Source organism: Rhinolophus hipposideros (assembly GCF_964194185.1).
Source record: "Rhinolophus hipposideros genome assembly, chromosome: 1".
Lineage (NCBI taxonomy): Eukaryota > Metazoa > Chordata > Mammalia > Chiroptera > Rhinolophidae > Rhinolophus > Rhinolophus hipposideros.
Genome location: NC_138047.1, coordinates 108,087,287 through 108,101,862, shown reverse-complemented (window position 1 = coordinate 108,101,862; position 14,576 = coordinate 108,087,287). Strand labels below are relative to the sequence as shown.

The 14,576-nt window shown below is 52.5% G+C and overlaps 1 protein-coding gene across 3 annotated transcripts in view; it reads right to left on the bottom strand.

Annotated features, from left to right (window-relative positions):
- SORCS2 (sortilin related VPS10 domain containing receptor 2) overlaps positions 1-14,576 on the bottom strand; it is a 403,856-nt gene that overhangs the window by 53,687 nt on the left and 335,593 nt on the right. For all 3 annotated transcript variants that reach the window (XM_081054902.1, XM_081054900.1, XM_081054901.1), the window contains exons 5-8: positions 13,653-13,726; positions 9,729-9,793; positions 8,349-8,467; positions 7,405-7,494 (exon numbers count right to left, since the gene is read on the bottom strand). In XM_081054902.1, the coding sequence (XP_080911028.1) occupies positions 7,405-7,494; positions 8,349-8,467; positions 9,729-9,793; positions 13,653-13,726 (348 nt within the window). The remainder of the gene's footprint in view (positions 1-7,404; positions 7,495-8,348; positions 8,468-9,728; positions 9,794-13,652; positions 13,727-14,576) is intronic.

The following is a 14,576-nucleotide window of genomic DNA, read 5'->3' as shown; positions in this document are numbered from 1 at the left end:
GATTTACAATTCAGAAGCAAAACAAGACCCGGGCAAACACGAAAGAAGAAACGGAAAGCCAGGGCTAACCTTGGTTTCTCGTTTTTCTTTTCTGTCCCAGCCAGCACCAAGTGCTGCTGGGAGCCACGTGAAAAGGCATCCGAACAGGCCCATTTTGAGGCTATCGCAGGCTTTTATTCCCCAGCTTCTATTACTGTGCCTTCCATCACTCTGAAACTTTGGTTGCTCTTCTGGCAACAGAGCTGCCAAAATACAGCATCTGAAGACGGCGGAGATGGGCAGCGCGTCACCTCCTGCAGAGGCTGCCCTTTGTCCCACTGCCACGGGCTGATGTAGTTTGGGGATGCGCCCCCTTCACATTTCCTCACCTGATGTTAGGGCACAGACAGGTCCTTTCGCTCTCTCTCTCTCTCTCTCTCTCTCTAATAACAGATGAAGTCCTTATTAAGTCCAGTGGGACATGACCTCCTGGTGACAGTGAAGAACTGGCCGCCTGGGCATGGGACAGGCTGGTGACGGTCCCTTCCTCTCCTGCCTGGCCCAGCCCCTGTGCTGTGAGGCCAAAAGGAGCGGCTTTGCAGAGGAAAGACGCCGTGTTGTGAAGCACCTACTGTGCACCTCACGGTCAGGGAGGGAGGACCCCAGCAACGTGAGGCAGACCCTCTGTGGATGGACGCAAATGTAGCCCACAGAGATGACTGGGACTAGGGAAGGATCACAGAGGTGAGCGCAGGCAGGCCAGTAGGGTGGTGGGGAGTCGGAGGGACGCAGGAGAGAGAAACCTGGCTCGGGGAGCCTGGTCATCACTGTCTTCTCTGCCTCACGCCCATTTCTGCACCCGTGGCCACCGGCCAAACTGCGCTGTGTCCACCAGGGCCTCGGTCACTTTGCTGCCTCTACGGGGTAGGTGTCCCATGGGCCTCCGTCAGGTGGTTCCAAGCTCAGGCGTGCCCTGCCTCCATCACACAGGAAGCATTCAATCTTTACTGTTATTGCATTAATTCAGACTTTTCCTTCTCCACACCTGGGTAAATGTTTACATAACCCAGGTAAATACATTGGGTACATGTTTACCATAATCTGGGAAATAAAGAAAAATGTTTAAAGCAACTAAAAGTTGCCTATAACACCACCTCTAGAGAAACCTGAAATTAACATTTTAAAATGTTTATTTTGGGGCTTTTCCCAAGTGTGATTCACATACTTTTTTCATGTTTGGTTTGTAGCTTGTCCTTCCACATGACATGGGGAGCATTTTCCTTTCTCATTATCTATAAACACCACTTTTAACGACTGCAGGACGTTCCCTTTTGTGGACACACCGCATTTCCTGCTGCTGCCCTACTACTGAGCCTTTAGTGTCTCCCATACTTTGTGCAAAACGGCCGTCAGCATTCCCACAGGTCGTGACCTCTCCGGTTACTTCCTGAACTCACATTCTAAGTGGAAGTGCTGCACTGGAGAGCACGAACATTTCACAGCTCTTCTTACATGATGTCAAGTCACTGCCCTGAGAATTTCTGTGAATTCTTTCCCATCAGCAGGGCTAGTGGGCGCTTATTTCATTTCATGGATGCCAGGATCCAGAATGGTCTCTAAAAGATCTTTGCCGATGAGAAAGTGGTAAATAATATGCAATTTTTGCTTGAATTTGCATTTATGTTATTATTTTTTTAAAAAGAACTATTAAAGGCCAAGATTCTTATGGACTCCATTTTCAAACATTGAATGTGAAAAATAATCACGTATCTGTATATGTGTTTACGTGTATGTATTTGTACGGTCTGGAGACATATGTAGAAGGAAACACCGAGGTTGCCAAATCAGTGGTACCTCGGTTTTCGAATGTAATCATTCCGGAAGACCATTCGAGTTCTGAAATGTTCGAAAACCGACGCACAGTTTCCCCATAGAAAGTAATACAAAATGGATTAATCCATTCCAGACCTTTAAAATCAACCCCTAAAATACAAATTTATCATGAATTTTACTATCTAACGATATCATAGATCCTTAAAATTTATGGCGTTCATAAACCGAAATGTTCGTCAAAGGAGACGTTCGAAAACCGAGGTGCCACTGTATTTGCTATCAGGTTGAATGGATTACAAGTAACAGAAACTGGGGGGGGGGGATGAGTGATTTAAACAAGATGCTCATTTGTCCTGTATGTAAAAGAAGACCAGACGTAGGCAGCCTCGTACCGAAGCTCTACAAAGTCACCAGGGACACAGGCACCTTCCGAGTCACCATCCGACTGTCCCACGGTCCTCGTCCTCATGATCCAATGTGATTGCTGGAGCTCCAGCCATCACATCAACATGCAAGGCAGCAGGAAGGAGGAAGGAAAGAAGGACAGAAAGGCCTGCCTTTAAAGGAAGGCTCTGAGGAATGCCACATGACCGTTCCACTTACATCTCACTGGCCAGAGTTTAGAAACATGACCACGTGTAGCTGCAAGGGAAGCTGGGAAATACAGTCTTTTAGCTGGTAAGCAATGTGCCAGCGAAAATCTGGAGTTTGTTAAACTAAGAGGAAGAGGCAGAATGAACGTGGAGAAGTTTCTAAGAGCTTCTACCACTGTTACCTTCAGGAATGAGGAAGTGAGATTGTCCTGGAAAGGAGGAATGGAGAGGCGAGCAGGTAGAAATGGTACAGATATCTGTATTATCATCCCATTCGTTGTAGTGAATTCATTCTAAAGAAGTAATTTTGGAAAGTTTAAAAAATGACTAATAAGCATGATGAGGGAAGTTTCTCCAGAGGTCTTTATACACAATTCACAACAACACCTTCACCAGGTTGTTTCCGCACTTTGAGTACATCAACTCTGTCTTCCAAGGTTTCTGATGAGAAATCTGGCAAATATCTTATTGAGGATCTCTTACATGTGACCAGTTTCTTCTCTCTTGCTGCTTTCAAGAACAGTTTGATTATATATATCTCCGTGTGGCTGTTGTGTTTCTCTTACTTGGAGTTCATCACTTTTTAAAGATATTTATCTTTATGTCTTGCATCAATGTGGGGAAGTTTGGGCCACTCTTTCTTTAAATAATCTCGCTGCCCCTTTCTCTCTTTTCCCTCTGGGACTCCCACAGTGTGTATGTTGGTCCCCTTGGGTCCCACAGGTCCCTTAGCTGGTGTTCACGTTCTTTTAACATCTTTTTTCTTTCTGTTCCTTGGAGCCAATAATTTCAATTGTCCTACATTCAAGTTCTCTGATTCTTTCTTCTGTCTACTCCAATATGCTTTTGAATCCCTCTGGTGAATTTTTTTCCATTTCAATTGTTGCTCTTTTTAGCTCCAGAATTTCTTTTTGGGTCCTTTCTATGGCTTCTATTTTTTGATATTTCCATTTTGTGCATATGTTGTTTTCTTGACTTTTTTCATCTTTTCCTTCAGTTCTTTGAACATCTTTAAGATGTATGAAAGTCTTTGTCTAGTAGGTCTGCCACCTGCTCTTTCTCAGGGACAATTTCAGTTGGTTTATTTTTTCCTTGAAATGGATCACACGTTCTTCGTACGACTTTTGATTTTGTTGTTGTTGAAAACTGGGCATTTCAATATAATAATGTGGTAACTGGAAATCCAATTCTTCCCCCTTCCCCAGTGTTTGCAGTTTTGTGTTTTTGTTTCTGTTTGTGATTGTTGTAGGCTGTCTCTGTATCAGAGATCAGCCTGAGGTGTAAACTTGGGTTCTTTGTAGGCCTTTTCTGAGCCTGCACTTTCCTCTGGGCACACATGGTGATTTCTAAATTCTTCCACATATGTGGAAGCTTTTGAATGTCCTAGTCCTTGAGTATCTGGCTCCCAAAAGGGGAAAAGAAGGAAATAAAGTTGGGGAAACAGGCTTTGGCCATGTACATCCGTTGGAAGTTGCATCAGCTGGGTGTGGTTGCAATAATGGCTGCCCGGGGGGATGTCTGCCTCCCTTCCTCATCAAAAGCACAAATCGAGAATCAGAGCACAGACTCCCAATATTTGGAGGACAAGGTCCTCGTGCCCACTCTGGCTTCTGCAAGCATCCTGCTGGGGGAACAAGAGCACAGCTGCCTGCCGCAGGGCCGGGGTGGGGGATGGGTAGCTCTACCATGGTAACAGCTAAAATCGTGGAAAACAACCTGATTTACCATCCGAATATTCCCCTGAGAGCTGCAAGCCTTTGAGTAGACTCCAGACTTCCAAAATAGTTCTGTCAGACAGACCACACCCCTGCAACAACTGTCGTCCAGGTGAGAAGATGGACTCCTGCTGCTTTTGACCCCACCATGTTCTCTGATGTCACTTCCACCTTTATTCTTAAGCTCTATGAATTGTATTTTACTTTATATAAATTGTCTGTTTATAGCCTTTACTATTGTTTGGGGGGTTAGGTAATATGACTATTTTTTTTTTAAATCATTACAAGTAAACAATTGATGCAAAGAATACTGATACATTTAGTAAACACTGTTCACCCTTTACAGTTTTCACATATACATGAGCTAAAACAGTAGAATGACACCACTTACACCTTTTAAAGTAGATGGAACATAGAAAGAAATGATATCACAACAAAATTTGGCAAAGCTGTGTTGAGACTAGTGTGCCCTAACTTTGCCAGTGGCAGGTGGAACCCTTTTAGAACAGAATTATGCTATACTAATATTTATATTCTTTGTCGGGAAGTTCTTAGACTTTAACTTCAGAAAACATGAAAAGAACTACCTGCAGGCACAATTATATTCATTGCTGTGCTGTTTATAATTATGAAAAATGGAAATAACCCAAATGTCTGAATACTAGGCTCAAGGTACGTCTCCTCAATTGAAAGTTTTGCAGTCATTTAAAGTGGGTATCATGTATCATTCCGAAAAAGTTCTCATGATACAATGTCATGTGAAAGCAGCATGCCATGATTTAGCTACATATTACATAAATAGCTACATATTACACAAAAGTTGCCTGGCAGGTGGCCAGGGACTGCTGCAAGGAAAAAACAAACAGGGACCTGGTTCACGGGAGGGAGGCTATGGGTGAGTTCTATTGTTTTCATGATGTTACTCAGGTAATTAAAGAAAAAAAAGTGAGGATGATTTAGGGGGAGGAAACAGGCAGGAGTTACGAATTCACCATAAAAGCACAAAATCTGAGTGGGAAATTCAATTAGCCGGATCTCCAAGTTGTTGGTGGCAGACACTGGGGTCTGGCTTCTCCCCTGAATTTGGTGAAGAGGAAGGAGGCCCGCTCTCTGGCTGGGCAAAGTTCTCAGCAAGACGAGATGTGGTACTGAGGACCACAGGGCTTCGGGGCAGGGCAGCATGTTCCCCAAGAGCAGCCCGATCACCCATCACCCTCCGCTGCCTGTCCCTGGGTCCTGGGCACAGGCCTCCAAGCAAGGACACTCAGTGCCAACGCAAGTGCTATGGATCTGAGGGGTCCCTGGTCTTCCCGCGAAACTGAGTGACATGAGGGGCATGTACGTGTCTCTTTTATGTCACCCGCTTATGATGTGGAGGCTGTATCTTCTATCACAGCCTCATGATTCTTTTCAGTCCCCTAATTTCCACAGAAATGGGGGAGAAGGAAGCTAGCAGCTAACATACTCTCAAAGGCCTGCAGCAGGATTCACGCAGGGCAGCTTCTTGCAAACCCCAGCAAGGGCTCTGAGAAACATGCACTCCCATCTCATGTGCAGGTGGGGACTCCTAGGGTCGGGGAGGTGCAGCCAGCACTCAGCTCCACAGAGGTCGTGACTTGTGGCCGCAGGCTTCTTAGCACCCCTTAGAAACAGCCTGGCTGCTGATCCAACCACCCCCATCCCAGGAGAGGGGCAGTAATCGCAGTGCCCCCCTCCCAATGCCAGAGGGAGCAGGGAGACCCTGGGATCCCCCTGACTCCTCCCACCCCAACACCTGGACAAAGGGCCCAGGACACAGGACGTTGATGTTGCAGCCCCCAGGGGTGAAGGAAAAGCTGCTGAAAGGTCTCCTTATCCCCAGTGTTCGCCCTAAATGAAATCATTAGCTTTTAATTTACTTACTCAGCCAAGCCTGGAGTTAATCTGTTAAGCCTGGTCCTTTTCTTTCTTTCCTTTCCATTTTTCCCCCTTTTCCTTTCCTTTTTTTTTAATTTTTTTTTTTTTTAAAGCCTCATGTACTTTTCCCATTTCAGGCTCAGGTGGGCTCTGTTGGTGCCCAGAGCAGCAGCTCAGGACAGCTGAGGACTTCACACAATCCCGTGCCCAGGCTCGCAGGGCCCAGAGCGCCTGCCTCCTCTCACCCCACCCCTGTTCTCTGCTCTTCCCAGGCCTCACTCCTGCCCCAGGGCCTTGGCACATGCACTGCCTTCCACCCCACCCGCTCTCCTCCAACCTTTGGGCTTCAGACCAAATATCGCCCTCAGAGAAGCGCCCCACCCTCCACCACTCTCTGTCTCTGCCTTTCGTTCCATTCATAACACAAATCACTACTTGCGATTATTTTATACACCCGTCGGCACCTTGATTTTCTGCTGGTTTCCTCTCTAAAAACCACAGGAACAGGAAACTGAGGTTGCTGGTTCACAGCTGGAGCATCAGTTTCTAGCTTGTATTTGATGCTCAATAAATACATATGCAAGGGAAGGCACACAGTATTCTGGGCTCCCAAGTCATGCACCTGGAGTGGAAATCTGCGATCAGGCCACCCAACGGCCTCTGGAGGGGGAGGCCACATCGGGCTGGTTTCAGACCCTTCCAGGCCTGGGTTTGAGCCCTCCTTTGGTTTCTAGCTCGCTGTGTGACCTCAGACAGTTTACTCAGCCTCTCTGAACGTCAATCGCCTCCCTTGTAAAAATGGGACTCACATGTCAGCAGGGAGGGCTGTGGAGTTCAGTCCTGAGGCAGGGCTAGGAGCAGGTCTGGGCAGCCCCCGGGTCCCCCACTTTTGCCTGTCCAGGCAACGGGAAGGAAGTAGCATTAACTGAGAACCTACTATGTGCCAGGTGCCAAACTAGGCAGTTGGAATGCAGAGGTGAATAAAACAGTAACTGCCCCCACTTCTTAAAACTCTAGCTGAAGGCAGGAAACTGACACAGAGGGGCCCCAGCATCTGGAGAAAGGTGGGGTGCAAGCAGGAAACAGAGGCCTAGAGCAGCCTGGAGGGTCCCTAGTAAGTGACTTTTCTCCTGAAGTCTCACGTGTGCAGGAGTTCTGAGGAAAGCCAGCCGAGGCAGCGGGAAGAGCGAGGCAGAGGCCCCAGGACAGCACAAAGCTGGAGGGAGGGTGGGAGACGGGACCGGTTAGAGCAAGCATGCACACGCGTGCTCTCATCCATCCTGACTTGGGACCACTGAGCACCTGAGTACAAGTCCAGTTGTCCCACGATTCAGTGCAGACCCGGGATGTGGCCACTGGGGCAGGTGGGACGAGGAAACCACTCTTACCTTTGGCAACGCGTACTTTGGCAACTTCATCAGGACAAATTCATTGCGACGATACGAGACGTAGTATTTGGTCTGGTTGGCTGAGGTGGCCTAACAGGAGGCAAGAGACATGTTTTTGAGGGGCTAGGCTTCCTGTTAAGCCAGAGCCTCATGAATGAAAAACTACATATTGTTTCCAGCTGGTGAAAAGGCCATTTTACTTTGCTTATACCTGCTCCTCCTGAAATGGACAGACTTCTATTCATCCTTCAAAGCCCTACACCAAACGCTCCTCCTCTGGGAAGTCTTCCTCCACCTCCTTCAGTTAGAACAAATCTCTTTCCTCCTGCTCTCTCAGCACCTTATTTCCTTGCGTCTGAGTTATGGAACAAGGTGGGAGGAACATTCTAAGGTTTGAGCTATCCAGGAGAGGGATAGGCTGCTTTGAAAGGAGGGAGCTCCCCATCAGTGGGAGTAATCAAGAAGTGGTATGATCAGTTCGTTTTTTACTGGAGTTTCTGAATGGCCAGACTGCATGGTTCCTGAGGGTGGTCTCAGCTGTGATCTGAGCCTGAGTGCTGCCCTGTGGATAGCTGGTGCTGGTGGCCAGTAGCAATGACCAGTCTCAGCCCCCATCAGTTCAAAGTCACCCAGACCAAATGGAGCAAAATGGGTGTGGGCCTGCGGGCCCCGAGCTGTGGGTTTTCTGTGTGAGTTTTCTGGGGAGCAGAAGGCAGGAGGAGCGGGCAGCGTCCTGAGTCAAGGTTCTGGCTCTGTGGGGCATTCTGGGGTTGCCTGCAGCCACGGCCACAGGGGTGGGGTGGGGAAAAGTGCAAATTAAGTAGCCCTTGCAAGTCAAGGGGCCATGTCACTGCCTCCACTCTGAGTGATTCCGTGTTCCCTAGAGTGGCTCAGACTCCATGTCACCCACTGCCAATTTCTGGGTGTCCCACAAGCAACGGTACCTTAAAGAAGATGTAATCGTCCTGCATGGTCAGGGAGCTGTGGTCAATCGGGCCGGCGAAGGGCGCCGTCAGTGCCTGATCGGAGCAGTTGTGGGTCTGGCAGGTGACGTAGCGGAACCCTGCAGGGGACGAGAGCCAGCCCCGGACGCATGACCTCTCCAGTGCTGAGTCCAGTGGGGTGGGGACGGGGTGGGGGGCAGGCGGGGGGGAGAGGGGCCGCGGGATGCCGAGTGGATTCTGGCGCCCTCTGCGTGTCGGCCGTAGCACTGTGGCGGGTTCCTTGGTGGGTTGGAATTTCAAGGGGCCCTGTGGTCACACCTGCAGCTGCGTGGGGCGGCTCTGTGCCAGCCGTCTACTGCCATGAGCACTTTGATCCTCAGGACGCTACTGGGGGTCCCACCTTACAGGTGAGCAGCTGAGGCTGAGAGAAGAGGTGAGGCACCTTGTCTAAAGCATGGCCGTTTGCCCATCGCCAGCTTTTCCTAAGGAGGGGCTGACGGGAGCAGACAGACCGACCGTGAGGGATCCAGGGAAGAGCTGAGGGTGCGGAAATGGGAAAGGGACCCCGGAGCAGCTGCTGTCCGCAGAGCGCTCGCCCATGCAGGCTGGTGGTAGGTGTTGTGTGTACGGACCCATTTCACAGTTGCAGGGACCGAGGTGCAGGGAGGTGGGGAAGCTTGCCCCTGCTCACGTGGCTGGCACAGGGCTGGCTGGGAGCTGAGCCAGTGTTTCTGTCCCAGCAGGACTTTTAATCTACCATCCACAACACTCGTCCTCTCCGGGGATGCACTCCTTGTTGTTGTCAGCTCCCACGCTAAGTGTGAACCAGCTGAGGTTTCCACTTCAAGAGAAACCGCGGGGCGAGGCTCACGGTCCCGGGTGTCTGGAGGGGTTGCGGTCAGAGCCACGAGTGGTGGTGCCCCCTCCACTCTTTCCCTCCCCGCAGCATGGGGGTCCCACGGCTCCTACAATGGCCGGTTGCATCTGCTGTACCCCAACAGGCAGGGTGGGGCTTTCTTGTTCAGCTCTGAGTCCCTAGCAGGGCATGAAGCCCCTGCCCCACCGAGGAGCAAGCCATCGGAGGACCCCTCACTGTCAAGCACTCAGCAAGTGCTGGGGGTGGGGGCCAGGGAGCGGGAAACACTCAATGTTCAGGGCCCAGAACAAATCGTCTCTTAATAGACTTTTCCACTGGAGCGGAGCTCCCTGACTTCAAATTATCTCCAGCTGGAAAATAAGCACATTTAAAATTACGCCACACCGGAACACGGCGAGGTCAGCTGTGCAGAGCCAGCGGCCCTGGAAGAGCCACTGAACATGGTGCACGGGCTGCGGGGCGAGGACCCCAGGGCACACCGGGCTGCACCCCTCCCGGCTTACCTCCTCCGAGGTCCTGGACCTCCATGTGGACCAGCTCCGGGTCAGCGTCCACCCCAGACACGGCCCTGGAAAGGAACGGGGTCAGGCTGGAGTGGGAATGGGGTCCCCAGCCCCGGGTGTGGAGCCCGCGTTGTGTGCTGCACCCCACGTAGCCACATGGCCTCTGGGTTCAAAGGACAGTCACTCTGTGGGTCGGAGGGAGCCGGGCTTTCTGCCTGGCAGGGCGTGGAGTTTGCTGGGCCTTCCTGTGGTCCTCTCTAGAGAACACGTTCTCCTTTACAAAAGACTTTCACACGAGTTGTGTTTTGTTTTGTCTTCTTTTTTTTTATGATCAAAATGATTGTAAGAGGCAGAAGCAGGCCTGGGAATAGCCCCCTCATTTTGCAAAGTAGGAAACTGAGGCTCAGAGGAGTGAAGCCACTGCCCCCAAGGTGCAGAGCTGTAGGTGGCAGAGCCAGGCCTCCCCCAGGTCCCTCTCCCTGCCCGGCGGCTCCTGGAACGCCACCCATCAAAGGGTACCCTGCGGAAGGTGCTGCTCGCGGCCCCTGGCCCCTCTGCGCTGCTGTTGGGCAGGGTTCAGGCAGCGGCTGGGACGGGGGACTGGCTGCCGATGGAGCATCCAGGGAGGCCCGAGCAGAAGGAGGTGGAAGGGACCTGCTAGGGTCGCAGGTCCACGGACCGTGTCCTCCAGGGGAGCAGGGGCGGGCCAACTGCTTTCACTCTGAACCCCAGCGCCACCCAACACAGGGCCTGGCGCCCAGGAGGTGACATGCAGAGTTTTCAAAGGAAACTTGGCAGTGGCGGTCCCATGTTTCCCACTTTTTACGGTCATGTGTCAACTGGACTCTCGTTTTCTCTACGATGTCGACTTCCTTTAAAACCTCTGTTTACTCAGCCTTCTCCTGAGCGTCATGCCTGGGTCTGGTGAGCTGATTCTATTTGTGGTGAAAACAGTCGTGCCGATATGAGCATCACAAAGCCACCCAGTGAACCAACCCCTTGCCTGGACATGACTCTGACCAAGAGCAAAGTGAGGGTCAGGATGTGGAGGTCACTTCCCGAGGTCATGCAGCACCAGCACAGGCATGCTGTCCTCCCTGCAGTGTCCCCACGGCGTCCTCACATGAGCTGTCCCATCACTGACAGCCCCCTGGCCCGAATCCTCCCCTTTCAATTCTCAACCTGCCTCCCAATGGGCGTGACACCAGGGCCCCCTGGGCTTCACCTCCAGGGACAGGTGGCCCCCGCGGACAGGAGAATCCACGAGGGGGTCTGCATGCCGTGGCCCCCAACTCGGTGGCAGAGTGGGTAGGATCCCCACAGCACCCTGACGTGTAAGCCGGGGGCTTCAGCCCCCGTCACTCTGACCCTCTGCAGTCTCGATGGCAAGGTGAAGTGTTGATTTCGACTTTTGTGAATAGACCATTTGTAAGCTCTGTGGAAGGAGGTCTCCTGCCTGACATTTTTCTCTCTTTTCTGGACAAAGACGGGCATTGTTCCCTTTACCAGGAAACAATGTGTTCTCTCAGGAACAATGTGTTCTCTCGAGAACACAAGTGAAGAGCGAATGCTGTTCTCTGCACAGCCTGTGCCCGGGGCACGTGTGGCCCGAGGGACGCCAGGCCCCTCCACACCATCTCACTGATGGGTCCTCAGCTGGCAGATGGCATTTTAGTCTGACAATCCGGCATCTGTAGGGGTGGTGACGACATCAGCCTGTTCACTCACCCACTCAGTCACTCCTGTCCCTCCCTGCATACTTCATCTACTCACCTCTCCCATTCCCTCACTCTCTCACTCCCCCATCAGAGCATCTCCCACAGTGATTTCCCGGCATGCTCAGGCCTTGGAAAGGGCAAGGGAGCAGCAGTGCAGGCCTGAGGCCTGGCCCCCACCCAGAGACCCTGGCGCCCGGGTTGGGAAGCCCAGAGACACTGCATTTATAGCAGTTAGAGCCTGGCTCCCTGCAGGACAGTGTTGCCCCCTGCACCTGCCTGTCCATCAGGTTCTGGGGATGGTATTTGGGGACGGCCCAGGGCCTGGCTCCAAACACTAGTTAGAAGTAGTAGTCACATGAGACGACCCATGGGCAAGCAGATTTCTGGGAAGAGCCAAGTGCTCTGGGAGCGTGAGGAATGGACTTTTATCTCTTGGATACTAAGGGCAGTTCTGATTCGCTCACAGTCACCATGACCACGCCTGTGGGGGTGGCCTAGCTCCTCAGAGGTCCTGCCCCTTGGCCCACACTGGACAGCCCTGCAGCTGCAAGAAGAGGAAGGCTGAGGCTTCCCTGGGTGAGCTCAGCTTGAGTGGAGAAGCAACATAGAAACACCTGTGGAAATGCCGGCAGCCAGACTGCCTGGCCAATAGCATGGCCACTGGCCACAGGCAGAGGCGGCCTCGGCCCGGGGCTGCTGCTTCTGGGCAGCGTGACCCAGGACAAGGGTCCTAGCCAATCTGAGCCTCAGTTTCTCCCTCTGTAACACGAGGGGTGACAATCAGGGGCTTCTGTGTGGATTCTACAGATGAGGATTTAAACCCTCAGGCTGGTTTGTGCCTGGCAAGTGGTTAGCTTCTGAGCGGCCATAGTTGTGATTTTGTTCCGGGGCCACTGAGACACTAACGGGGAGGGCAGTGGACAGAGCTCCCTGGGGGGCCGGGAACACAGGGGCTCCCTACCGCAGGGGCCCCTGATGGAGCTCACTTGTTTGGCTCCTCAAAAACGAGGCTCCTCAGTCACGAGTCCCAGTGTCAGGCAGAACAGGGGGCTTGGGCAATTCCTGATGCTCGTTCAAGGACAAAGAGCAGCTTGGAAATGCTGTCAAAGCAGCATCGTTCACCACGTACAACAGGGCCCATCGCCGCTGTCACCACATTCCAGGAGAGACGGGGCCCCGTGGCCACTGTGATTCTCTCTCCCGAATAACAACTCAGAGCAATTTGAGAAAATGGGGGCAGAATTTGATTTGCTTGAGTTAATAAGATGTTTGAATTAGTGCCAATTTACCTTTCAGTATCTGCAGGCGGTGGGAGAGGTCTCCCGGGAGCCTGAACAGGGATGGAGCTGGGACTGGACCCCACAAGGCAGAGCTCCCAGCTCCGCCATTTCCCCAGCCGCATGGCTCAAAACTCCCACCTCCTTGCACCCCTCCCCACCTCCGTGAGCCCTTGGGGCCGGCAGTTGTCACCAGTGACAAGGCCGATGATTGGTGGCAGCACTCTGGTTTCTGAGGAAGGAACCGGTCCCCCGTGGACAGATGCGTGGAAAGAAGGCCGTCTCTTGTCCCCACAGCAAAAGGCCTGCAGCCCAGGAGCCAGCATTCCAGAGAGGAGACAAAGGCTCCCTGCAGCCTTGTGCCTTTCAGTCCGGAAGGGTAGGGGGTTGCTGCACAGAGGAGGGTGTGTGTGTGTGTGTGTGTGCGTGCGCGCATGTGTACATATAAGAAAGAGCAATTGAGGAGAAAGAATGCTGCGTAGCTGCACGTATCTCCAAAGGCAGGTAATAGGAGGCTGGATGGCGTGTGGCTGGTGGGGGGAACGTGGGCTCTGAGCAGGCCCTGCCCCCGACCTTGACCCCGACCTCGACCTTGGCAAGTACTTGTCCTCCATGGGCCTCATTCCCTCATCAAACAAGAGTTTCCTGAGCACCAGTTTCCTCCTTGGCACAGAGAGACCACAATATGGCTCCAAGAGCTCGTGGAGTGGCTCCCAGGGGAACACAAGCCAGAAGCTGGTGCTGCTGTCTGAACAGCCTGTGCCCAGAGTACGCGTGGCCCAAAGGACGCCAGGCCCCGGGTCCACACCAGGAAGAACGCTCTGGAGACCCCCCTGGGGTGAGGAGGTACAGGGCGGGCACAGAGCAGGAGGGGGGAGCCCAGAGCTGGGGGCTCTTGGGGCTCAGGCTCCCTTTTCAGGTGTTCTCACCAGAACACGTGGTCTTTGGTCACTCGCTCCTGCAGAAGTGTCCACTTCTTCCCCAGGTCAGATGACACGTAGAGCTGGAGGGAAGAAAGAAGAGAAAGGAAAGTTTGGTCAGGATGTGAGAAATGAGCCTCTCACGAGAGACGGTGAGGTCCCCTCCACGATGGAAGCGTCTCGTCCAGCCCCGGCTGAGCGCGTGCTCGGGCAGGCCCTGAGCTCACATGGGGGTACAGACCAACCCCATGGGGCTGAAGGTCAGGTGTGGGGGCTCCACAAAGAGCCATTCCTGCCCCCAGGCCAGCTGGTAGGAGCCGAGAGAAGAGGTTGTCCAGGGAAAAGCCAGGCAGGCCTCCCAGTTTTGTTTCCTACTTCTCTGTGGGAGCCAGTGCTGCTCAGGGCACACATTCTCCTTCTCACCTGTCTGTCACCAAGCCTAGCCCGGGCCCACGGCTGCTGGGTATGCTGAGTCAGGGAGCAAATGTGACTCTAGGGCAGGGGCTGCCAAACTTTTCTACAAAGCACCAGGTAGTCAATACTTTCAGCTTTTCAGGCCACACTGTCTCTGTGACAGCCACTCATCTCTGCCTTTGGAGCCAGAAAGTTTCCAGAGACAGCACGTAACAAATGGGCGTGGCTGCATGCCAATAAAACTTTATTCACAAAAGCAGGTGGCGAGGGCCGGCCAGGTGGCTCAGGCGGTTAGAGCTCCGTGCTCCTAACTATGAAGGCTGCCGGTTCGATTCCCACATGGGCCAGTGGGCTCTCAACCACAAGGTTGCCAGTTCAATTCTTCAAGTCCCCCAAGGGATGGTGGGCTTTACCCCCTGCAACGAAGACTGAACACGGCACCTTGAGCTGAGCTGCCGCTGAGCTCCCGGATGGCTCAGTTGGTTGGAGCGCATCCTCTCAACCACAAGGTTGCCGGTT